Source organism: Leptopilina boulardi, unplaced genomic scaffold, assembly GCF_019393585.1.
Source record: "Leptopilina boulardi isolate dan_hultmark-lab unplaced genomic scaffold, ZJU_Lbou_2.1 LbouV2_229, whole genome shotgun sequence".
Classification (NCBI taxonomy): Eukaryota; Metazoa; Arthropoda; class Insecta; order Hymenoptera; family Figitidae; genus Leptopilina; species Leptopilina boulardi.
In genome coordinates this window covers 2,384,059-2,409,940 of record NW_026137784.1, presented here as the reverse complement: position 1 = coordinate 2,409,940, position 25,882 = coordinate 2,384,059, and the positions used below count along the sequence as shown (strand labels likewise).

The following is a 25,882-nucleotide window of genomic DNA, read 5'->3' as shown; positions in this document are numbered from 1 at the left end:
CATAGTAACTATTGCCCTAGTAACTTTTGCCATAGTAACTATTGCCCTAGTAACTTTTGCCATAGTAACTATTGCCATAGTAACTATTGCCATAGTAAGTAACTGTTGCCATAGTAACTGTTGCCATAGTAACTTTTGCCATAGTAACTATTACCCTAGTAACTGTTGCCATAGTAACTGTTGCCATAGTAACTGTTGCCATAGTAACTATTGCCATAGTAAGTAATTGTTGCCATAGTAACTGTTGCCATGGTAACGGTTGCTATGGAAACAGTTGCCATAGTAACTGTTGCCATAGTAACTATTGCCATAGTAACGGTTGCTATAGTAACTGTTGCTATGGAAACGGTTGCCATAAGAATGGTTGCCATGGTAACACTTGCTATGGAACTATAAGATTTTCGGCCCTGGTCAACGAAACCCTAAAAATTGACTACTGGCGCAGTACTCTGCCAGTACTGGTGCGACACTGGTGCCAGTACAGCGCCAGTAGTGAACTGTGTCAATTTTTGGTAAATTTCGTTAATTGAGGGTTAAAAATAATCGTATTGGTAATTGTAAATATTGATAAAGTTATGTGTCAGAAATTCAATTTACCAATTGATGATTATTACAAATTGTTATAATTGTTGTAATTAATTGTTATAATTGTTGATTGACAATTGTTGATTGTTACTATATTGATGATAGTTGCAATTCACAATATAGTTACAGTCAATGAAATTTATTAGAAACAATTTTCTACATATGTGTGTGTGTGTGTTTCATAATAATAATAATTGATGGTTAAAATTGTCGCGGTATAGGTGAAAATCAATGGTAGTTAAAATTGGATGATTATAATTATGGTCAATAAAATTTTCCGATTGTGTGGTTGTACGGAGTTTGCAATAATAGTGATGGTAGTTTAGTTTAATGGTAGTTTATATATATACACTTTCGACGTTCTATATGTTTCTAATCAGATTTATAAGCAGTAGTACAAGTCAATATTTGATTCGACTTTATATATGTTGTACAAATTTTTATCAGTGGTACAAGTAGATATTTTTTTAAAAATATTTTTAATATAATTTTACTGTTGTCTTATAAGTTAATATATATTCAGTTAGATTTTCTGGATTGTTTTTTGTAATTTTTATCAGTATTATAACTCGTGTTTTAGTCGAACATAGTGTAAAACGTATAAAAACAGTAGTAATAGTAAATATTTAGTCAGACTTTGTTGTTCGTTTTTTATTATTATTTTCTAGGTGAAACAAATCGGTTTTAGTTGGACATGAGAAATAAATTATAAAATCAGTAGTACAGGTCAATATGTAGTTCAACTTTTTAAATTGTTTAATTTTAACAGTAGTGCAAAGTAAATATTAAGTCAGACTTTATTTTTGTATTTTTCTCAGCCGTACAAATTTGTGTTTTAGTTAAAAAATATAGTCAAAAACTAATAAAATCAGTAGTAATAGTAAATATTTAGTCAGACTTTTCTTTTTGTTATTACTAAATATTAAAATCAGTAGTACAGATAAATGTCAAGTCAGACTTATTATAAAAAATTTATCAGTAGTACAAGTAAATATTTAGTCAGACTTTAGAAAATTCTAGTAATTTTGCCAGTAGTACAAGTAAATATACGATTAGACATTGTACGAATTTTTACTATATTCATTAGAGTAGTACAAGTAAATGTTTTTTTTTTCTTAATTGAACAAAAATTACTTTTTAGAATTATTTATTTAAAAATAAAATTATTTCTGCAAAGAAAAAAAAAATTCCACCACGCATTTATAATTGATTTAAAATAAAATTAATCGCACACGAGTATATATAGTAGTAGTAGTAGTAGTTTGCAAATTGGTTGTGCAGATGAGATCAACTGATCTCGAGGACATATAGTAGAGAGAGAGAGAGAGAGATAGATATATAGAGGTGGTGGGTAGGCTAACATTCACATGATGAAAGTGTCAGCCTGATAGTCAAACCGGTGCCACAGTAATCTCGTAGTCATGTTCCATCGCATCGACGTGGTATACCTGTGCATTGATGTGTGCAATTCTGTTTTACGCAAGTGGTGTTTGTGTGTGTGTGTGTGTAAACTCAAATCCTCCTATACATGTTCGGACTCTGTGGCTTATATAAACACACATACATATATTCATTTACAAATATACTTGTGTACATTTATAAGAATACATTTACAAGTATATATATATATATATATATATATACAATTGACAAAAGCGTTTGAAAAGGGCCGAGTATTGTTTTTACTTTGCATTGTCACTGTTTTATATATTTCAAAGCGTGTCAAAAGAGTGTAAATGCGTGATATGTGACGCATTGCCACGATCGCTTTTTTCATCTTGAGTATATCACGCACATTTTTTCTCAAGAGAAAAAAATTGTTTTTTGTCGTATTTGATTTGTAACATTTATTGACGTTTGATATTGCCAAAGTTGAAGCGCAAATTCGATTGGAAATTTGAAAAAAAGTATTTTTTTTTTAGAGTAACCGTTTCCATAGTAACCGTAACTGTATTAAGAAAAAAAATTTTTTTACATCAATTTTTGATTACACGCAAAAAAATTTTCACCTAGATCAGCGATATGTTTCCCTAAAATAGCGAAAGTTTTCGCTATTCTAGAGAAATATATCGCTGATCCAGAGAAACTTATCACTATTAAAGGTGAAGATTTTTTTGCGTGTAGGAATAGAAATATAATTTTGAAAATTAAAAATTGATAAATAGAATTTTTTTTGTTTAAACACTGATAATTTTATGTAATATAAATTATATGATTAATAAATTTATGTTAATTAATTTATATATATATATATATATATATATATATATATATGTAATTTATGTTCGTTAATATATTAATAACTTATTATCATTTTGCAAAACAAAAGATAATGATTTTAATTGAAAATAATTTCATTTATCATTCCCCTAATTGTATCGTTTGCATTTCAATTGTTTCCGCACTCTAAAGATAACTTCATTTGACAATTTCCAAATGAAATATATGTATGTGTGTGTGTCGTCGTCGTATATATATATATTTTCAAGTAAATTTAACAACATGGCATTGTCACTTCATATTTTCACATTTTACATATCAGGCTAAATTTTAATATATACAAAAATTTATGATATTTAAATATAGATTTATGTAAATTTAATTTTTAATTTACCTTCAATTTAACGCTTTTATATAATATAATTCTGTGGCAATATATTTCTATTTATTTATTATATATATTATAATAAATTTATTATAATAAATAATAATCTAATATTTAGTTAGGTATAAAATTATAATTATTATATTATAATTAATATTATATAATAATAATATAATATAATATTATAATTTTATTATAATATATATGGGTTTAGCAAAATTTTATAAAAGTAAAATAGAAATTAAGGTAAAATTTTTCATTCCGATTTTTTATTAAATTGAAAAAAAAAATTAAGAATTTAAAAAAAAACAAATTTTAGTTGAGTATAGTTAAAAATCTCTTGGTTCATTTTTACATTTTTAAATAAATAAATATAAAAAAAATATATATATATATACCACATGTGTCGAAGGTGAAAGCATAAAAAGGACATGTTTCTGTTTTGAAATCGATTTGCAATTTAGTCGCGAGTCACATTCGACTCTCCACCACGCTCTATTAATCGAATCGACGATAGTAACAAAAAAAAAAAAAAGTAAACTTCGTTCTTTCACCCTTGATCAAAAAAAAAAAAATAAAAACTCTCATACGCTCGTTTCGCGTGTGTTTCATTGAAACAGAGATGTAAAGTATTTCGATATACAATAGGTGAAATAAAATTTATATATATATGGAAAATAGATTGAGCTCGAAGTTCAAACAAAAGAAATTTCCCATTCATGTGCGCCTTTTTTTTTTTTTTTTTTACTTCTTCACTGGATTTTAATTTCTGCTTGTCATTGTTTTCAATTAAAACAAAAAATAATAATTTTTTTTGATGAATTTTTGTCACACTTGAAATAATTTTCAATAAATATTTTTTTTATATTAGGTATTATTATTATTAATTTACGATTCTCTATAAGCAATAAAAAATATATTAATAATTTATTAATAGTTAATTTTTTTTTTTTTTTTAAATTTCAAGAATTTTCTTTTTATCTATTTTTTTCGTAATTCGCGAAAAATTTCTCTTTAAAAAGTATAGAATTCTCTGGAAATGAAGACATAAAAAATTTTTTTATAATAAAGATGATATGGTTAACTATATATATATATAGGGATATTTTCAGGATAGGATTTATTCAGTCTTCTTTTCTTGACTTTTCTTTGAATGTTGTCGCGTATATATATTTTTAGCAAGCTGCTCAGGAAAAATTAAGCTACATTCTCCGAGGCTCTGAGCAATGAAATTGATGAAAATGGAAGTGTGCCGTGAAGCAAGAAATTTGCGAGACGGCACAGCTTATAAGTGAAAGACAAACTACAAACATTTTTCTTGACTTTTATATTCTTATATGAAACAAATGAATTTTCGTATTAATATCACGAATAAGCCATTTTTATACTCGAGTGATATTTCAAAAAAAAAAATTTTATCTCGATTAAAATTTTTTTAAACTTCTATTTATTGTAGTTTATTTTTTACGATCTACTATATTAATTCTATTGTTTCTTTATTTGAATTTTATTTATTTATTTAATTTAAAAAAGACAACTAATTTTATTTAAAATTAAATTATTTAATTGAATTTTTAAATAACATTAATAATATTATTGGCATTAAACTTTTTTTTTTTACTATTAGTGTAAAATTAAAAATTATTCTTAATAAAAAAAGAGAGAGAGAAAGACAAAAAAAATACAAAAAAAAAGCTATTTGAAAACTCGGCCCTTTTTAGAAATGAGTCAAGTCTAGTAAACTCTCATTCTCAAATACTTGATTAAAAGATACAAAGGGGAGTTAAAACTTCATAAAAAGTGACTTTCACAGACCTAAGTTTCATCGACATTCGCTACTCGAAAAGTTTTATTGAAAATCTAACAACCCATTCTACCAAGTCGTAAAAAAGTCTTAAAAAAGAATCGTACCTTCAAGAAAACTTTTTCCATATTACAAATCTATTTTCGATTAACTTTCAAATGAATGTTGATCTTCAATGTTTTCTAGTGAGATGTCTCTTTCATTCTTAAAAAAAAAAAAAGAAAATTCACATCTGGTTATTTATTTCTCCAAAAAAAATATGTTTTTCAAATAAAAATTTATAGTACTTTAATAATTATTAAATATAACTACTATACATTTTTATTTGAAAAATATATTTTTTTTTCAATGTATTATAATGTACTAAAAACCATATATTAGATAAAAATAATAAAAATAAAAAAAGTAATAAAAATAATAATTATAATAATGATAATAATGATAATAATAATAATAACAATAATAGTGGTCAAGATGTTAGTTGTTTTTGGTAAAAATCTACATTTTATTTTTAAAATTCTTATTAAATGAGCTATCGCCCGTCAACGTCGGGCCTCATCAGATTTAAATACTGAAATTAAATTTACATTTTTTCACTTTGTTATAAAAATAAAATTTAATTAAATTGATAAACATAATCTGAAAATCACCAATATAGATTTCCACTCTCATTTAATAATTTTAAATAAAAAAATAATTAAAAATTGTAATAGAAAAATAATTTTCCCAAAAAGGGAGTGCTTTTGTGAAACCAAACATAATTCAAATTATGTGGTATGATGTTTATGTGTCGATATGTGTTCTACAAGACACGTGTTTCAATGGATACTAATATAAGTTTAAAAGAAATTAAATTTTGATAAAAAATTAAAAATCTACTTTATCATTTATGGGTATGATTAATGATGTAAAATCAATAATGTTCACATGAGTTGATAACTGAGTGATCTACTATATCACTTTAGTGCTCTCTAAATCTGAATTAGTAAAAATGTTTACTAATTTTAATTAGTGACTCACTTTTTTCTTCTGAATTAGTAAAATTTAAAGCAAAAAGTAAGTCACTAATTTAAATTAGTAAACATTTTTACTAATTCAGATTTAGAGAGTGCGTGTGATTCAAAATTAAATTAAAATAACAATATCAATAATAATAAACAAAAATCAATAATAGCAGCATTAACATCAATTATATTATTAATTATAATACAATCAATGTTGAAATACCATACTACCATATTATCATCATATTATTATATTATAATTGTTATATTAGTATTTAAATCTGCTGAGGCCCGACGTTGACAGGCGAAAGCTCATTTAATAAGAATTTTAAAAATAAAATGTGGATTTTTACCAAAAACAATTAACATCTTGACTAAATTATATAAATCCAAAAAAAAAAATTATCATCTATACTAACCTGCCGTAAAAGTAAAAAAGTATATGATTAACAATAAAAACATTGTTATTTACGGCTTTTTTACTTTGCACGGCAGTAATAACAATAATATTAATAATAAATAATAATTAAAAATTCGTGGTGTGAGATACGCCAGTTGCAATTTTGCAATTTCTCGCCATCTTCCCGCATTTCGCGATTGCTACCACGCTGTCACCCGGAAATTAGAAATTGCGTAATTCATCGAGCTCGGGTTTTAGGTGCATGTTCACTAAACCGCCGTCGCTCGCACAAATCATCGGGTAACGGTGCGAGATTCTGGTTCATCCTGATTATTTCGCCGTGACTATCTCTCTCTCTCTCTTTTTACCTTAGTACTACTTCTACCACATACGCTAATTTTATGAGATTTTGGGAGTAATTATTAAATCTTTAATTTTCATATAATAGAATTTTTATTTAACAGAATTTTCTGTGGCACAAATTGAAAGTAATTTGAATTAAATTAATTTGAAATTAATATTTACATATTTCGCCTTTCTTTATAGAGAAACTAAATAGCACCCTGCAAGTTACGATATATTTTTTTACTGTAACAAAATTCACGATTAACGAAAATTTTTCCAAAATATTTTTGAGTATAGCTCAGCATCCGCTGGACCAATCAAAAAGTGCGCCATACATTTTATGTTCGAGACTCCCGGGTTAAGACTTTGGCGGTATTCCCGATCAATTATCTCGCAAATTTAATTTTTCGAATTTTTATAAAAAAATTTATCAGAGTGTAGCTCAGCATCCGCTGGACCAATCAAAAAGTGCGCCATACATTTTTTGTTCAGAACTTTCTTCTAACTACTTTGGTGGTATTCCGAACCGATTATCTCGCAAATTTATTTTTTCGAAATTTTTTCCGAATTTATTTTCACTGTAGCTCAGCATCCGCTGGACCAATCAAAAAGTGCGCCATACATTTTTGTTCGCTACTTTTTGCTTAAGAATTTGGCGGTATTCCCGAACTATTAATCTCGCGAATTAAATTTTTCGAAAATTTTTTCCACGATTTTTTGAGTGTAGCTCAGCATCCGCTGGACCAATTAAAAAGTGCGCCATACATTTTTTGTTCGAGACTTTTTGCTCAATTTTTTGGCGGTATTCCGAATCGATTATCTCGCAAATTTATTTTTTCGAAATTTTTTCCTAATTTATTTTCACTGTAGCTCAGCATCCGCTGGACCAATCAAAAAGTGCGCCATACATTTTTTGTTCAGAACTTTCTTCTAACTACTTTGGTGGTATTCCGAATCGATTATCTCGCAAATTTATTTTTTCGAAATTTTTTTCGAATTTATTTTCACTGTAGCTCAGCATCCGCTGGACCAATCAAAAAGTGCGCCATACATTTTTTGTTCGAAACTTTTTCCCTATTTTATTGGTGGTATTCCGAATCGATTATCTCGCAAATTTATTTTTTCGAAATTTTTTCCGAATTTATTTCCACTGTAGCTCAGCATCCGCTGGACCAATCAAAAAGTGTGCCATATATTTTTTGTTCGAAACTTTTTCCCTATTTTATTGGTGGTATTCCGGAGCGATTATCTCGCGAATTAAATTTTTCGAAAATTTTTTCCGAATTTATTTTCACTGTAGCTCAGCATCCGCTGGACCAATCAAAAAGTGTGCCATACATTTTTTGTTCGAAACTTTTTCCCTATTTTATTGGTGGTATTCCGGAGCGATTATCTCGCAAATTTAATTTTTCGAAATTTTTCCCGAATTTGTTTTCTAGTTTTGCTCAGCATCCGCTGGACCAATCAAAATGTGCGCCATACATTTTTTGTTCAGAACTTTCTTCTAATTACTTTGGTGGTATTCCGAATCGATTATCTCGCAAATTTAATTTTTCGTAATTTTTCCCGAATTTGTTTTCTAGTTTTGCTCAGCATCCGCTGGACCAATCAAAAAGTGCGCCATACATTTTTTGTTCGCTACTTTTTGCTAAAGAATTTGGCGGTATTCCCGAACGATTATCTCGCGAATTAAATTTTTCGAAAATTTTTTCCACAATTTTTTGAGTGTAGCTCAGCATCCGCTGGACCAATTAAAAAGTGCGCCATACATTTTTTGTTCGAGACTTTTTGCTCAATTTTTTGGCGGTATTCCGAATCAATTATCTTGCAAATTTTTTTTTTCGAAATTTTTTCCGAATTTATTTTCACTGTAGCTCAGCATCCGCTGGACCAATCAAAAAGTGCGCCATACATTTTTTGTTCGAAACTTTTTCCCTATTTTATTGGTGGTATTCCGGAGAGATTATCTCGCAAATTTAATTTTTCGAAATTTTTCCAGAATTTGTTTTCTAGTTTTGCTCAGCATCCGCTGGACCAATCAAAATGTGCGCCATACATTTTTTGTTCGCTACTTTTTGCTAAAGAATTTGGCGGTATTCCCGAACGATTATCTGGCGAATTAAATTTTTCGAAAATTTTTTCCACGATTTTTTGAGTGTAGCTCAGCATCCGCTGGACCAATCAAAAAGTGCGCCATACATTTTTTGTTCAGAACTTTCTTCTAACTACTTTGGTGGTATTCCGAATCGATTATCTCGCAAATTTATTTTTCCGAAATTTTTTCCGAATTTATTTCCACTGTAGCTCAGCATCCGCTGGACCAATCAAAAAGTGTGCCATACATTTTTTGTTCGAAACTTTTTCCCTATTTTATTGGTGGTATTCCGGAGCGATTATCTCGCAAATTTAATTTTTCGAAATTTTTCCCGAATTTGTTTTCACTGTAGCTCAGCATCCGCTGGACCAATCAAAAAGTGCGCCATACATTTTTTGTTCAGAACTTTCTTCTAACTACTTTGGTGGTATTCCGAATCGATTATCTCGCAAATTTAATTTTTCGTAATTTTTCCCGAATTTGTTTTCTAGTTTTGCTCAGCATCCGCTGGACCAATCAAAAAGTGCGCCATACATTTTTTGTTCGCTACTTTTTGCTAAAGAATTTGGCGGTATTCCCGAACGATTATCTCGCGAATTAAATTTTTCGAAAATTTTTTCCACGATTTTTTGAGTGTAGCTCAGCATCCGCTGGACCAATTAAAAAGTGCGCCATACATTTTTTGTTTGAGACTTTTTGCTCAATTTTTTGGCGGTATTCCGAATCGATTATCTTGCAAATTTATTTTTTTGAAATTTTTTCCGAATTTATTTTCACTGTAGCTCAGCATCCGCTGGACCAATCAAAAAGTGCGCCATACATTTTTTGTTCGAAACTTTTTCCCTATTTTATTGGTGGTATTCCGAATCGATTATCTCGCAAATTTATTTTTTCGAAATTTTTTCCGAATTTATTTTCACTGTAGCTCAGCATCCGCTGGACCAATCAAAAAGTGTGCCATACATTTTTTGTTCGAAACTTTTTCCCTATTTTATTGGTGGTATTCCGGAGCGATTATCTCGCAAATTTAATTTTTCGAAATTTTTCCCGAATTTGTTTTCTAGTTTTGCTCAGCATCCGCTGGACCAATCAAAAAGTGCGCCATACATTTTTTGTTCGCTACTTTTTGCTAAAGAATTTGGCGGTATTCCGAATCGATTATCTGGCGAATTAAATTTTTCGAAAATTTTTTCCACGATTTTTTGAGTGTAGCTCAGCATCCGCTGGACCAATCAAAAAGTGCGCCATACATTTTTTGTTCAGAACTTTCTTCTAACTACTTTGGTGGTATTCCGAATCGATTATCTCGCAAATTTATTTTTTCGAAATTTTTTCCGAATTTATTTCCACTGTAGCTCAGCATCCGCTGGACCAATCAAAAAGTGCGCCATACATTTTTTGTTCGAAACTTTTTCCCTATTTTATTGGTGGTATTCCGGAGAGATTATCTCGCAAATTTAATTTTTCGAAATTTTTCCAGAATTTGTTTTCTAGTTTTGCTCAGCATCCGCTGGACCAATCAAAAAGTGCGCCATACATTTTTTGTTCGCTACTTTTTGCTAAAGAATTTGGCGGTATTCCCGAACGATTATCTCGCGAATTAAATTTTTCGAAAATTTTTTCCACGATTTTTTGAGTGTAGCTCAGCATCCGCTGGACCAATTAAAAAGTGCGCCATACATTTTTTGTTTGAGACTTTTTGCTCAATTTTTTGGCGGTATTCCGAATCGATTATCTTGCAAATTTATTTTTTCGAAATTTTTTCCGAATTTATTTTCACTGTAGCTCAGCATCCGCTGGACCAATCAAAAAGTGTGCCATACATTTTTTGTTCGAAACTTTTTCCCTATTTTATTGGTGGTATTCCGGAGCGATTATCTCGCAAATTTAATTTTTCGAAATTTTTCCCGAATTTGTTTTCTAGTTTTGCTCAGCATCCGCTGGACCAATCAAAATGTGCGCCATACATTTTTTGTTCAGAACTTTCTTCTAACTACTTTGGTGGTATTCCGAATCGATTATCTCGCAAATTTAATTTTTCGAAATTTTTCCCGAATTTGTTTTCTAGTTTTGCTCAGCATCCGCTGGACCAATCAAAAAGTGCGCCATACATTTTTTGTTCGCTACTTTTTGCTAAAGAATTTGGCGGTATTCCCGAACGATTATCTCGCGAATTAAATTTTTCGAAAATTTTTTCCACGATTTTTTGAGTGTAGCTCAGCATCCGCTGGACCAATTAAAAAGTGCGCCATACATTTTTTGTTCGAGACTTTTTGCTCAATTTTTTGGCGGTATTCCGAATCGATTATCTTGCAAATTTATTTTTTCGAAATTTTTTCCGAATTTATTTTCACTGTAGCTCAGCATCCGCTGGACCAATCAAAAAGTGCGCCATACATTTTTTGTTCGAAACTTTTTCCCTATTTTATTGGTGGTATTCCGGAGCGATTATCTCGCAAATTTAATTTTTCGAAATTTTTCCCGAATTTGTTTTCTAGTTTTGCTCAGCATCCGCTGGACCAATCAAAAAGTGCGCTATACATTTTTTGTTCGAGACTTTTTGACTATTTGATTGCTGGTATTCCAGTATTCTAATTTTTTTTACTTAACACTTTTATTGATATCAAACTTTCAAAAAAATATAACAAAATATTTATGATACTAAACCAAAAAATAGTTTTAATATTTACATTTTTTGTAAACTATGAAAACTGATAAGGCTCTCTTTTGAATCTAGTCAACTGGTAAAAATTTATCCCCTAAAATAGTTAATAAATTTTTTTTACAAAAACGTAATGTTTATTTCAATTTTTTTTAAAACGGAAAAACTGTCGAGGCCCTGACCTGTTGTTGTCGACCTCTTTTTTTTTATTAATATTTAGAGAAAAAAAAAATTAATATTCTGATATAAAAAATCAGACATGGATGGAATGTCTAAGACGATATCGGTATATAGAGGAGGATCGATTCTCGTTACCTCAAGAGCAGCTTGAAACAGAAATAATTCATCTCAATGAATTATTTAGCAGTGGTTTCGTCCCACCTTGCCTTCACGTTTCTGTGGCTTAAAATTCGATTTGACGCGGCCAAAATTGTACTAACCGAAAATATCATTAGTTATTATTTTACAATATTTACGAGAGAGAGAAATTAAGTTAAAAAAATTTTTTTATTTGAATCAAGTAAAATTTTATTTGGTTCAAAGTAAATTCTTTATTAATTATAACGAAATGTTTATGAATTGCAAATAAAAATTATGATTTTAAAACAAAAGAAATTTTTTTTTTATCTTTCAGCATGGAGTTGGACCGTAAATGGGCAGCAGGGGCCGGTCTTTGTCCTGGAGCCCCCGAGCACTCTTATTTTCTCCAATACAACTGGATCACAATTGAGTTGTTCGGCTCATGGGAGTCCAACACCTGATGTCATCTGGATAACCAGCTCAGATCATAGGTCGGTCACTGCAGTTCCAGGACTTCGGTGAGTTAACTAAAAAAAAGTATAATTTTCTTTTTTTGGAAAAAATCTAATTTTTTTCCAATTTTTATTATCAGTAGTAAAAGTTAGTTATACTGACTTATTATTATTTTCCCGCACAAATAATAAATGTTAAAAAATAGAAAAAAATTTCAAATACATTTTTTCATTATTTTTTATGTTATAAAATGTTCGAGTCAGATGAAAATAAAGAAGGAACTTTACCATTTGCCAGTAATAAATAATTCAATTTAACGTCTGTGGGTATTTTATTGGTCGAAATAACGATTTTATTGGTTGCTATAATTCTTGGACGTTGCAATTAGTTGAAATTACACTTTAATAAATTAACTAACTTACATCCTTTAATTAACTGCAATTGTAACAACAATTAAATAGTTGCCACACGTAATTTTATTGTGTCAAATTATAATAAAAAATAAAATCCCAGTTAGAAATAAAATAAAAAGAAAAATCTGACTTATAAAAAAAAATCCCTGAATAATTGTTGCCAATTTAAAAAAAATTTTATTCCCATCCAGAGAATGATAAGGTTTATGACTTTTCAAGTGATAAAACTCAATACCGAGGAAAAGTAGTAAAGACAAAAATAAAGTAAAACTCTGAGGAAGAGAGTGAGCAAAAGAGAAAAAGAGAGAGAGAGAGAGAGTAAGAAGCGTTTCGATTAACGGGAGGAAATGGTTTTTCCAGGTGCAGTAGTGCTTCAACGAACTTCCGACCTCAGATGTCCTTGCATCTTTCTGGGGACGACTAAAACGAATCTCTATATATTTTCTCTTTTGCAGCTCTCAATGAATAAACTTGACAAAAATTTCATTCATTTTTCATATCTTGTCTCAATTTTGTTTTTTTTTGTCTTTCTCGACTTTTGAAATTTGAAAGTACTACTTTAACTACTGGTACAAAAAAAAAATACAAAATGTAGTGAAAGACTGACAAAATTAAAAAAAAATCCGTCTGACTAAAACCGACTTTTACTACTGATTCGGTTTCTTGTCTCACCTAAACTGCTTTTGTACTACAAAAATTAGTAAAATTTCCATTTTTTAGAAATTTACAATAAGATAATTAAAGAATATTTCGTCTGTCTAAAAATGACCTCTACTAATATAAAATTCGAAAAAATATTTCTTAATAATCACTGAAACAATTTATTTCTTTTTCTCTCTCTTTTTTTTTTTCTTATTTCTCTGTCATTGAGGGTATTATAAAAATTTATATCATCTTTTATTTGAAAGAAACCACCTCTTATGTGGCTCTTATGAGACCAAAAACCTTAGCAATTTTGAGCAGGTTCCACCGTCGTTAATCTCCCATATCACATCATACACACATATATGTGTGTTTTTCCTCAACGTAAGTAGAAAATTCACATACAGAATATAAGTGTGTGTGCGAGAGAGAGAGAGAGAGAGAGAAAGTGGACACATTTGAAACGTGAACACCATCCCATGACTTGGGACAAACATGGCCGCACCTTTCATATCCTCGTGCAATTCTTCTCCGTCCGTACCTTCGTCTTTCGTTCTGTCAAGTGCAACCTCTCACACAGTGTGTTAGTATTATACGTATATAAACGTTAGGTTAAATGTTTGTGCGTGGACACGCTTCTCTCATTACCTGACATGTTGAAAATTAATGACTATCCTCTCCCCTGCCAACAGGAAATTAAACGTAAAAGCCTTGAAAAATTGCAATCTTTTGTATGGACCATTTTTTTTTGTATCTAGTAACGCCAAAGGAGAAATTTTGTACCTAATGAGGTACTGACCAGATTTCCCTATTTGGTCCTTTTTTAGAGAAACTAACTAGCGTTATACAAGTTACGATAGTTTGTACTGTAACAATATTCCCTATCAAAGCCCTAGTTAGGGAAAAACTCATCAGGGCCTTGTCAGTTTTTCCTTAAATTGCCCTATTTCGTTAGGTTTTTTTTTTGAATAAATTTTTTTTACAACGCCTAATGAGGTACTGACCAGATTTCCCTATTTGGTCGTTTTTTTAGAGACTTTTTTTTGTAACAGTATTCCCGATTAGCGCCCTAATTAGGGAAAAACTCATTAGGAACTAGTCAGTTCTCCCTTAAATTGCCCTATTTTGTTAAGGTATATTTTGAATAAATTTTTTTTTACAACGCCTAATGAGGTACTAACCAGATTTCCCTATTTGGTCCTTTTCCCGTGCAGAAATTTCGCCAGGGCCCAGATTGTAACCGGATGCCCTATTAGGAAATGAAACGCTTCGTCTGATGTGGCCCTGATCCTCATTTTTCTGGTCGCCCTGATTTGTCCCTGATCAGGTGTGGCGTTTCATTCCCTACTAGGGCCCTGGTAGGGCAATTTCTACACTGGTTTTTAGAGAAACTAACTAGCGTCCTGCAAATTACGATATTCTTTTACTGTAACGATATTCCCGATTAACGCCCTAGTTAGGGAAAACTCTCACCAGGACCTTGTAAGTTTTCCCTGAAATTACCCTATTTCATTAGGTTATTTTTTGAGTAATTTTTTTTACAACCCGTTTAGAAATTTTTGCCATGGAATGAATCGGGCCTTTCTATTAGGGAATGAAAGACCACGGCCATGATGTGGCCCTGATTAGGAAATACACATTTTCCCCTTGTCCTAATCTGGGCCTGACCGGACGTGGCGTTTCATTTCCTACTAAGGCCCTGATAGGGAAATTTCTACACTGAAATATTTTATTTATATTTTATTTACAATATTTTTTTTATTTTTTTTAACAATATTTTATTCTATTTGAAATTATTACATAGACAGTAGATATAAAACACACGGGAATATTTTCGAAAAATCTCGCAAGCATGGGGAATCGAACCCAGGACCCTTGGAACGCGAACCGTATACGCTGACCACTCAACCACTTTGACTTACAGATTTTTTGTTTTAATCTTTTGAAGGTTTTAATGTAAAAATCTCAAATGTTAAAGATAGATTATTTAAATTTTACTGAAAACTTTCGAGGACCTGATTAAAGCCCTAATTAAAATAGGAAAAATTGTGTTAAATTTTACATGGAATTTAGTTTAAAAAAAAAAAAAAATTTATTTAACATTAGTCGCAACTGATTATTTTATAATTAAATAAATTTTGTTTTCAGTGTGAAAACATTTTTTCTAAGTATATATTTATATAAATTTCAAAAGTTCAATGACCTCAATTCAGATATCAGTTATTTCATCTAGACCTAGAAAAGTTTTCCACGGGGATGATGGCCAATCTCCTTTCCAATCGAGATAGAGAAAGTCCGATAGTTCCGTCAAATCGAATCCTCTATTCTGCTTTCTTAGGTGGTTCCTGATTTTATTTTCCAAAATGGATTTCTTTCAAATTTTATTAAACTCAGTTATATATATATATATATATTTAGGAAGATGGAAAAAATTTATTGATCTCGCAAAAAAAATTTAGTGCTCTCGCATTTTTATATTTTACACTGAATCGTTTTTTTTTTTTTTTTGTAACTCCATCAATATCTTTATTCAAAGAAATGGATCATTGATCTTTATACACCGAGAGAAAAAGATTTCTTTGATTTAAAAAAAATAATTTCTTTGATACAAAAAAAATTTATCTGTTTCAAACAAATTATCTTTAATTAAAAAAAAATTATCTTCTTTTCAATGAAATTTTTTATTTAATTCAAATAAATGTTTCTTTAACCCTATATCAATGTTAGAATTTCTTTGATTTAATCTTTGATTTAAAGAAATTTTAATTAAAAAGCTTTTTTTCAATGAAAATTTTGCTTTTGGATGCAAGAAAATAAGTGAAATAAATTGGTTTCTTTAAATCAAAGAAATCTTTTTTCCAGATGTATCAAAGGTTAGAAAACTATTTTTTTAGTAAGCTTATTTGTCAAAAAAACTGATAAATAATGGGAATATAAATAAATAAAAAAAATGGTATTATTTGAATAAAAAAAATATATATATAAATCAAAGAAAATAGAAATGACATTCATTTTACAATGCACAGGAGGTCGGGTCACTTTAATATCGGAAATAAAGCCCAGATCTCTTCATAGAAACAAAAGCACTCTTTCATGAATGTCCGAGTTTTCCAAAGCTGTACACATACATATATATATATATATATATATATCAGAATGGTCTTTAATCTCCGTTCTTTGAAATTCGATCGCTCATAGAGACAAAATCTTTATGGCAGGATTTTAATTTTCCAAGCTTTGCTTTTATTTTATTACTATATAGCAACTGGCTAAATAAATTATAATTTATTTAGCTTTTATGTGAATTCAATTTTTACAAGACAAAAATTATAATTCACCTAATTTTAAATTGTACGAATTTTTGCGAAGCCAAATTTTCATTTGTCCGAAATTACAAAAAAATAATCGAACAAACAATCGACAAAAAAGATTTCGGCGCAATTTTTGAAAATTGACCAATCATAATTTTCTTGATAATTTCTAATTGGTGAATATTCAAAAATTGCGCCGAAATCTTTCTATCGATTATTTTTTCGGTCATTTGTAATTTTGAACAAATGAAAATTTGGCGTCGCAAAAATTCGGTGAATTTCTGTCCTTTAAAAAAATTCGATTTCACATAAAATGACGAATTATAAGATTTTTCTGTACACTGAAAAAAAAGTTCTGGTTAAAGTTACTAGATGCGTTTGGTTAAAAAATTTCTAGTTATTTTAACAAGAAAATATAGTTAAAAAGACTAAACAGTTCTAGTTAAATAAGTATGGTTAAATTATTCTGGTTAAAATAATTCTGGTTAAAAACGCGCGTTCGCGGACACTGCATAGCGTCTGTTGTTCTTTTTCGAATAGTTTATCGTGCGGATCGCAAGAATGGATGAAAAAGTTAACCAAGCTCTGGAAAATTTGGGTTTGGGAGAATTAAAAGATCTGTTTAAAGGTTGGTTAATTAATTTTATAATATAAGTGAAAAAATTGTTGACGAACGGCAAACCCGTTCGTGTGGAAAATAGTTTGAAGGTTATGTTGAAAACGTGCTCGACACGTTTTATCAGAATTTTAGTTCTGAATAATCATATTTAAATAAACATTATTAAGAGAATTGCAGTGTAAAGGTGTTATTGTTTGATTGCATTTATATGTACATAATACAAATTTTTTTAATTCATATTTTATAATATTTTATAATATAATATAATAATAATAAATTTAATTAATTCTCTGATTAACTAGAATTTCTGGTAAGATCAACCAGAAATTTTTTTACCAAAAATTTTTAACTAGAAAAATTCTAGTAAGATTAACTTGAAATTCTGGTAAAATTAACCAGAATTTTTTAACCAAATTTTCTAGTACTTTTAACCAGAAAAAGTAGTAAGGGTATATATAACTTTTTATTCTGGTTAGATTAACCAGAATTCTGGTTATTTTAACCAGACTTTTTTTTCAGTGTAAATAAAGTAAATAAAATTTTTAATTTTATGATTGAAAAAAAGGGGGGTGGGGGTGAAAATCCTTTTAGTTTCGGTCAACACTAAAAGGATCACTTATTTTTCATTGGTACGTGCGAGAATGATAAGAAGAATGAAATCGATCCGAATGACCATCGACTATCTAATACGTGTCTGTCGGAAGATAAATGACGTTTGGCCACCCGTCACGTTGAGAAAAGAGATCATTAGTCTTGTGTGTGAGAAACTCGCTTTTCACACCTCAACTATAAAAAGACTTTTTCGTTCTCCCTTTTTTTTTTTTTTTTTTGGCAACGAAAAAAAAAATTAATTCCATTCACTTCATTTTTCCTGATTTGTGAAAAGGCGCTCTAGAAAAAAAAGGGAATTCATATAAATAACTAATTCCAGAAATTATTTGGTTCAATTAAATATTTATTTAATAATAGTCAGAAAATGTATATAAAATAAAAAAAAAAAAAAATATTTGTTTTTAAAAAAAGGAACTTTGAAAAAATAGGACTTTACTTTTAGACTAGAAAATGTTATCGTATCGTAAAAATCCATCTGTATAACGTGATACTGTGCGTCATATATATTACTTTACTCAGATTCTCGTTATTTTCGCTTTATTCTCTGCTCACGTGATAATTGATATTTTGTTGTTGTTGTTGTTGTTGTTGATTTTTTTTTCCTCCCATCAAATCAATATCAATTTCAAATTGATGTGCAGTATTTGCATCTCCAGTTTTCATATCGATTACTCATTAATTAATCTTTTCGTGAGGAAAATTTTTATTGCAATTTTACAATAAACAAATTCGACTTTAAATTTATCATCTTTTTTTTTCTGTCGTTTATTTGAAATATTTTTAAAAAATATTCGCAGCTATAAATTTATTAATATTGACGTATTGCGTTTGAAAAATTAATTTAACCGAGAAAAAAAAATTAATTTTGAAATTAAAAAAAAAAAATTGAATTATTATTTTTATATCTACATAATTTCGCGAGATAAAAAAAAATTTTTATATGTAATATATGAATTTAATTTAATTTCACCTTTATGATGAAATATGTTCCATCGAATTTGAAAAAAAAAATATATATGAAATGCTGGACAATGAGGTCTCGTTATAGGGTTTCGTAGAACGGAAAATGTAAAAATGGACACTTTAGAGAAGGAAGGAGGGAAAATGAAAACTAGAAAGAAGAATGCAAGAACACAATGAACCTGATAGAATTCTATACATATTGCAGTGGCATATATAGTACACGACGGTTTTTTTTCTCTTCTTCTTCTTCTTTCTACTTTTTCGTTTCTCCATTATTTCTTTCCACCTGACATTTTTCAGATCTTACATTCTTTATGACGGAAAGGACATCTCGCTTTTTTCTATTTTTTTCTAATTTTTTATTTGACCATTTCACAGACTATATATATATATATATGAGAGGAATGAAAATTTATTTCCGGACATTCAATAGATTTTTTTTGTCTCCCCATTTCTGTTCAATTTGAACTTTAAAATTATTGAAAAAAATTTTCCTATGCTATAGTTTTAGTTGAAAAAAATTGAAATTTACTTTTTTTATGACAATTACTAATACTAAAACTTTTATTATACTACTACTATTAATACTATTATTATTATTCTTATTATTATTATACTATTACTATGACATTACTATACTACTACTATACTACTAATATTGTTACTATTACTATATAATTGCAATACTATTATTACACTACTCCAATTATTACTATTACTGTACTATTATTACTATTACTATTAACTATTACTATACCACAACTATTATACTACCAATACATTTACTATTATTATTATTATTATTATTATTATTATTATTATTATTATTATTATGCTACTACTATACTACTACTATTATTACTATTACTACTATTACTATTAACTATTACTATACCACTACTATTATACTACTAATACAATTACTATTATTATTATTATGCTACTACTATACTACTACTATTATTACTATTACTGTACAATTACTATTAACTATTACTATACCACTACTATTATACTACCAATACAATTACTATTATTATTATTATTATGCTACTACTATACTACTACTATTATTACTATTACTGTACAATTACTACTATTACTATTAACTATTACTATACCACTACTATTATACTACCAATACAATTACTATTATTATTATTATTATGCTACTACTATACTACTACTATTATTACTATTACTATACTATTGCAATACTATTACTACACTACTACTATTATTACTATTAATCTACTATTACTATTAACTATTACTATACCACTACTATTAAACTACCAATACATTTACTATTATTATTATTATGCTACTACTATACTACTACTATTATTACTATTACTGTACAATTACTACTATTACTATTAACTATTACTATACCACTACTATTATACTACCAATACAATTACTATTATTATTATTATTATGCTACTACTATACTACTACTATTATTACTATTACTGTACAATTACTACTATTACTATTAACTAATACTATACCACTACTATTATACAACCAATACAATTATTATTATTATTATTATGCTACTACTATACTACTAATATTATTACTATTACTATACTATTGCAATACTATTACTACACTACTACTATTATTACTATTAATTTACTATACTATTATTATTATTATTATTATGCTACTACTATACTACTACTATTATTACTATTACTATACTACTACTACTACTACTACTACTACTACTACTACTACTACTACTACTACTACTACTACTACTACTATTATTATTAATACTATACCACTACTATTATAGTATTATCACTACTACTAAACTATTACTGTACTATTACCACTATTACTATACCACTACTATTATATTACTAATACTATTATTATTATTACTATGCTACTACTATACTACTAATATTATTACTATTACTATACTATTATTGTACTTCTACTACTATTACTTTTATACTATTACTATTATTATTATTATTATTATTATTATTATTATTATTATTATTATTATTATTATTATTATTATTATTATTATTATTACTATGCCACTACTATTATACTATTACTATACTATTACTGTACCATTACTATACTGGTACTATTTTTTTTATTTATTTGTACCATTTATTTGATTCATATACTCGATTACTTGACTATTATTAAATAAATATTTATTTGTATCAAATAATTATTATTCGAGCTAATTAATTTGTATTTGTTTTAAATAATAAATAAAGAAATAATGGTTTCAAATAAAATTCATTTAATTCAAATAAAAATATTTATGTTTAAGTATATATTTATTTGATAATAATCAACTAATCGAGTATTTGAATCAAATAAATTTTTTTTCAGTATATTATTATTATTATTATTAATATTATTGTTACTAATATAAAATAAAAGATTTCATAATTTAATTTTATTATTCACTGAAACTGTGCCAGTAATTAAATTTACATTAAATATTACATTTTCATGAAAAAAAAAAAAATTGGTTAAGGAAAATTGAGTTTTATTAGAATTAGAAAAGTGAAAAAGTAGAATATATATATATTTTTTTTTTCAATTCGAAGTGTTACATGCAACACACTCATCGCACTTGGCAAACACTGAATTGTCATTTTATGGGGTCGTTTCAGGCAGCTACTCGGAAACGGAACTCTGTCCTTTCCGGCGTTTTTGCCTCAAGATTTCCGAGCTGAAGTTCACAACGCACGCTACAGATGCAGGGCGACAAACTCCATGGGCAGTGTCTTATCACGAGAAGTCACTCTTCGAGCCGGTGAGTCAAATCTTCTTCATTTTTTTTTTAATTTTAATTATTTTTAAAATATAATTTTCTTCTATCAATTATATATATATATATTTCGTTTGTGAAAATATTGATAGAGAAAAAAAATTATATTTGATACTCCACGAGAGAAGGGACCTAAAGCAAAAAAATTTTTTATGTTATGTTTGAGATTTTTGGAGTGAAAATATTATATATATTACTATTTATAAAATACTAATATAATTTAATTTCTAAATTACTATATTTAGAAAAATAATAATAATAATAATTAGAAATCATTTCAAGAGGAAATTGATTCTAATTATGGAATTTTTCTCATTAAAGTAGAGAAAATATTTTTTCTACAAGAAAATTTATAAAGAAGATATAATTTCTTTTTTTGAATCAAAGATAATTTATTTGAAACAAATAAATTTTCTTTGTATCAAAGAAATCTTTTTTTCTCGAAGTAGAAATAATATTTTTTGGTTATATTAATTTTTTTGTTAAATAATTAAAAATTTGCAAATAAGAAAAGTAGGAAAATTTATTATTATTATTATTATTTTTTGAGGGGGGAGGGGAACAAAGTTTTCGTGAGTGATTCTTTATAAGACGCACAAAGTAGCTTCTCTTGTCTGGCCATTCAAAATCTTTCGTTCCTTTTCCCTTATTCTCTTCAACCTACTCGGATGTGCGCGATACTATTATTCGAGGGAGAATAGCGCCGAATACCCTCGTGAATACCCACGCTTGTCCAATAAAGGTTCCCTCTTCGTCAGCGGTTTCTTCTTTTTTTCCCTATATTCGTTTTCTTTTTTTTTTCTTCTTTTTTTTCTCACTTCTTTTTCCTTTCGCGCGCGAAGTAACTTCCTCCTTAGGTTCATACATATGTATGCATAACGTTATCTATCACAAGTACATCGAATAATGTGGATCCGGTTTAGGTTTCTTTTTTTTCTGTTCATGAAAGTGAAACGAATACTATAAGAGATTAATTTTTTTTTTCAATCTTCACTATTTATATTCAAAATCGAATATAAATTTATTTGCTAAAAATACAAAAATTATTTAAACAAAAAATTGTTTATTTCAAGTAAATATTTATTTGATAATAGAAATCGCCAAACTTGGAAAGTTTCCCCGGAAAGTGCTGCCCCCTGGAGGTTCTATCAGAATTCCGCCGGAACTTCCAACGTAATTCCGTCGGAATTCCATCGGAGTTCCAAAGAATTTCCGATGGGCTTCCGACGGAATTCCGATTAATTTTTTTTTCAAAATTTTTAGAGTCCTAATTCCGTCGGAATTCCGGCAGAATTCTGTCGGAACTCCGTCGGAATGTCATCGGAAATTCTTTGGAACTGATGGAATTCCTACGGAATTACGTTGGAAGTTCCGGCGGAATTCTGATAGAACCTCCAGGGGGCACACTTTCCGGGAAATCTTTCCAAGTGGGCGTTTATTGAAATTAAATAAATTATTTTTTACTATATATATATCAAAAGAGGGAAAGTAATATTAAAAAATTATTTTTTTAAAAACAATTTTGTTTAAATAAAAAAAATTTATTTTTTATTTGAAAAAAGCTATTTCGAGAAAATAAATGAAATAATACATTGTAAAATGAATCATATAAAAGAATTTAAAAAATCTTTATTGAAAATTTTCTAAAGAATTTGAGAAATTTAAGCGATTTAATTTGTAAAAAAAAATTTGAGATTCTTTTTTTTTAAAAATACTTATATGTTTAATAAATGCACTTGTGTAAATTTTCAAAGTAAATGCAATGTTATTATTAAAGAATCTTTTTGTGTGGAAATTTTTACAAGAGTATTATAAGAATGTATATATATATATATATATTTTAAAGAGACCTCTTAAAAAAAAAAGTTTTGACATATTTCAAAAAGTATATAGAGTAAACAGAATTTATATATAAAAAGCTTAAAAGATTTTATCGCACATTCTTTAACAGTTTTCCCACTAAGTTTTTAAGTAGTTCACTAAAGATTTAGAAGAAAAACTCCTTTCTTTCAATTTTCCATTAAATTTTTTTTGTTATTAATTACCATAAAATTTTTATTTTTCCTTTTTAATTGAAAACTAAAAAAAAAAAATTAATTTTTTTGAATCATACACTAGAGAAAATCTTCACCTGAAACAGCGATACATTTCACTAAAACAGCGAAAATTTTCTCTATTCCAGAGAAACATATAGCTGTTCCAAATAAATTTTTTTTTTCCCTCTTAAATAAAAATTAAATATTTTAATGCACAGAAAATTAAAAGGCATTAAAATAAGCTGCAACGCTTCTTATTTTAATCCAATTTTACTTATTTTAATACCAAAGTGGATTAAAATAAGCAAAATTGGATTAAAATAAGAAGCGTTGCAGCTTATTTTAATGCCTTTTAATTTTCTGTGTGATTATTAAAAAATCGTATAGATTTTCTATTTTTTTTTTGTAAAAATTAATTAAATTATAATTTCTTAAACAAACAAAAAAAATATATATGTGAAATTTGCGCGTAGAATAATTTTAATTGGAACACATATATATTGGGAGTGTAGGAGTGGGGGGGGAATTCAATTTATATGCATGACGCATTTTTGATTGAATCCTCTTAAAACTTGCACCGATCGGTCTTTGGGCGGCAACCAACTTAACAACCCTCATCTATTTGATCCTCTTTGTTACACCTGATTAAACAGCAATCTATCACAGATCACTCGATTTTACAGTCTACAAATAGAATTCGATGCCATCCACGTTCATCAATTTAATATATAAATTAAAAGAAATTGAATTTATCATTTCAAAAAGGACATTAACCTACAAGTTAATTTCACGATATCGAATTTCAATATAATATTATATATAGCAAAAAAAAAAGTCGACTCATTTTCATCAATTCGATTGAAATATTTATAATAAATTTTTTTTCCACTGTCAAAAGTTGCATCTTGGGAAAAAAAAGATATATATGTTAAAAAAAACCTTTTTTTATAATTTTAATTTCATTTTATGCAAGAAAAAAGAAAATAATATTAATGTGACCTAATTTTGGGAAATTGTGATAATTATATAATAATAGGTCATGTGAATTGTATACAAGTGATATTGTATATGCGGTTTATTTGGAAATAAATCCTGTGCAATTTGGAAATTAGGTGAAATTCAGTGAAACGCTAAGTGAATTAAATCATTATATTTGAATATTGAAATTAGTTGGACTAAAATTTATTTTTACTACTAAAGAAAAAAAATTTGAATAAATTAGATTGGCATGTCTGACTAAAAAAATACTTTTACTACTAAAAAATAAAGTTACAATAATTTAGAATATTCTGTCTGACTAAAACTTACTTTTACTACTGAAAATTAAATATTAATATTTATACTGTACTGTCTGACTAAAAAACACTTGTACTACTCTATCTGTCTGACTAAAACGGACTTTTACTACTTAAACACAAATTACAATAATTTAGATTGACCTGTCTGACTAAAAAATACTGTTACTACTGAATATAAATTAACGAATAATTTATCTTATTCTGTATGCCTTAAAATAAATTATACTACTTTCAAGTCTGACGAAAACTTTCTTCTACTACTGGAGAAAAATATTCCAGTAATTTAGACTGCCCTGTCTGCCTAAAAAATAGTTTTACTACTGAAAATAAAGTTACAATAATTTAGAATATTCTGTTTGACTAAAACTTACTTCTACTACTGAAAATTATTTATTAATAATTTATACTGTACTGTCTGACTAAAAATCTCTTATACTACTTATCTGTCTGACTAAAACGGACTTTAACTACTGAAACACAAATTACAATAATTTAGATTGCCCTGTCTGACTAAAACTTACATCAACTACTGAAAATTAATTATTAGTAATTTATACTGTACTGTCTGACTAAAAATCACTTATACTACTTATCTGTCTAACTAAAACGGACTTTAACTACTGAAACACAAATTACAATAATTTAAATTGTCCTGTCTGACTAAAAATTACTTTCACTACTAAAATACAGTAACAATAATTTATATTATTCTGTCTTTCTCAAAATAAATTATACTACTTGTAAGTCTGATAAAAACTTTCTTCTACTACTGGAGAAAAATATTCTAGTAATTTAGACTGCCCTGTCTGACTAAAAAATAGTTTTACTACTTAAAATAAAGTTACAATAATTTAGAATATTCTGTCTGACTACAACTTACTTTTACTACTGAAAATTAAATATTAATATTTATACTGTAC

At 27.9% G+C, this 25,882-nt stretch overlaps 1 protein-coding gene across 10 annotated transcripts in view; it reads left to right on the top strand.

Annotated features, from left to right (window-relative positions):
* LOC127280107 (cell adhesion molecule Dscam2) overlaps positions 1-25,882 on the top strand; it is a 159,613-nt gene that overhangs the window by 79,556 nt on the left and 54,175 nt on the right. For all 10 annotated transcript variants that reach the window (XR_007842785.1, XM_051302913.1, XM_051302914.1 and 7 more), the window contains 2 exons: positions 12,135-12,318; positions 21,471-21,613. Coding sequence is in view for 9 of the 10 variants with exons in the window: in XM_051302913.1 (XP_051158870.1) it covers positions 12,135-12,318; positions 21,471-21,613 (327 nt within the window). In the remaining variant the exon portion in view is untranslated. The remainder of the gene's footprint in view (positions 1-12,134; positions 12,319-21,470; positions 21,614-25,882) is intronic.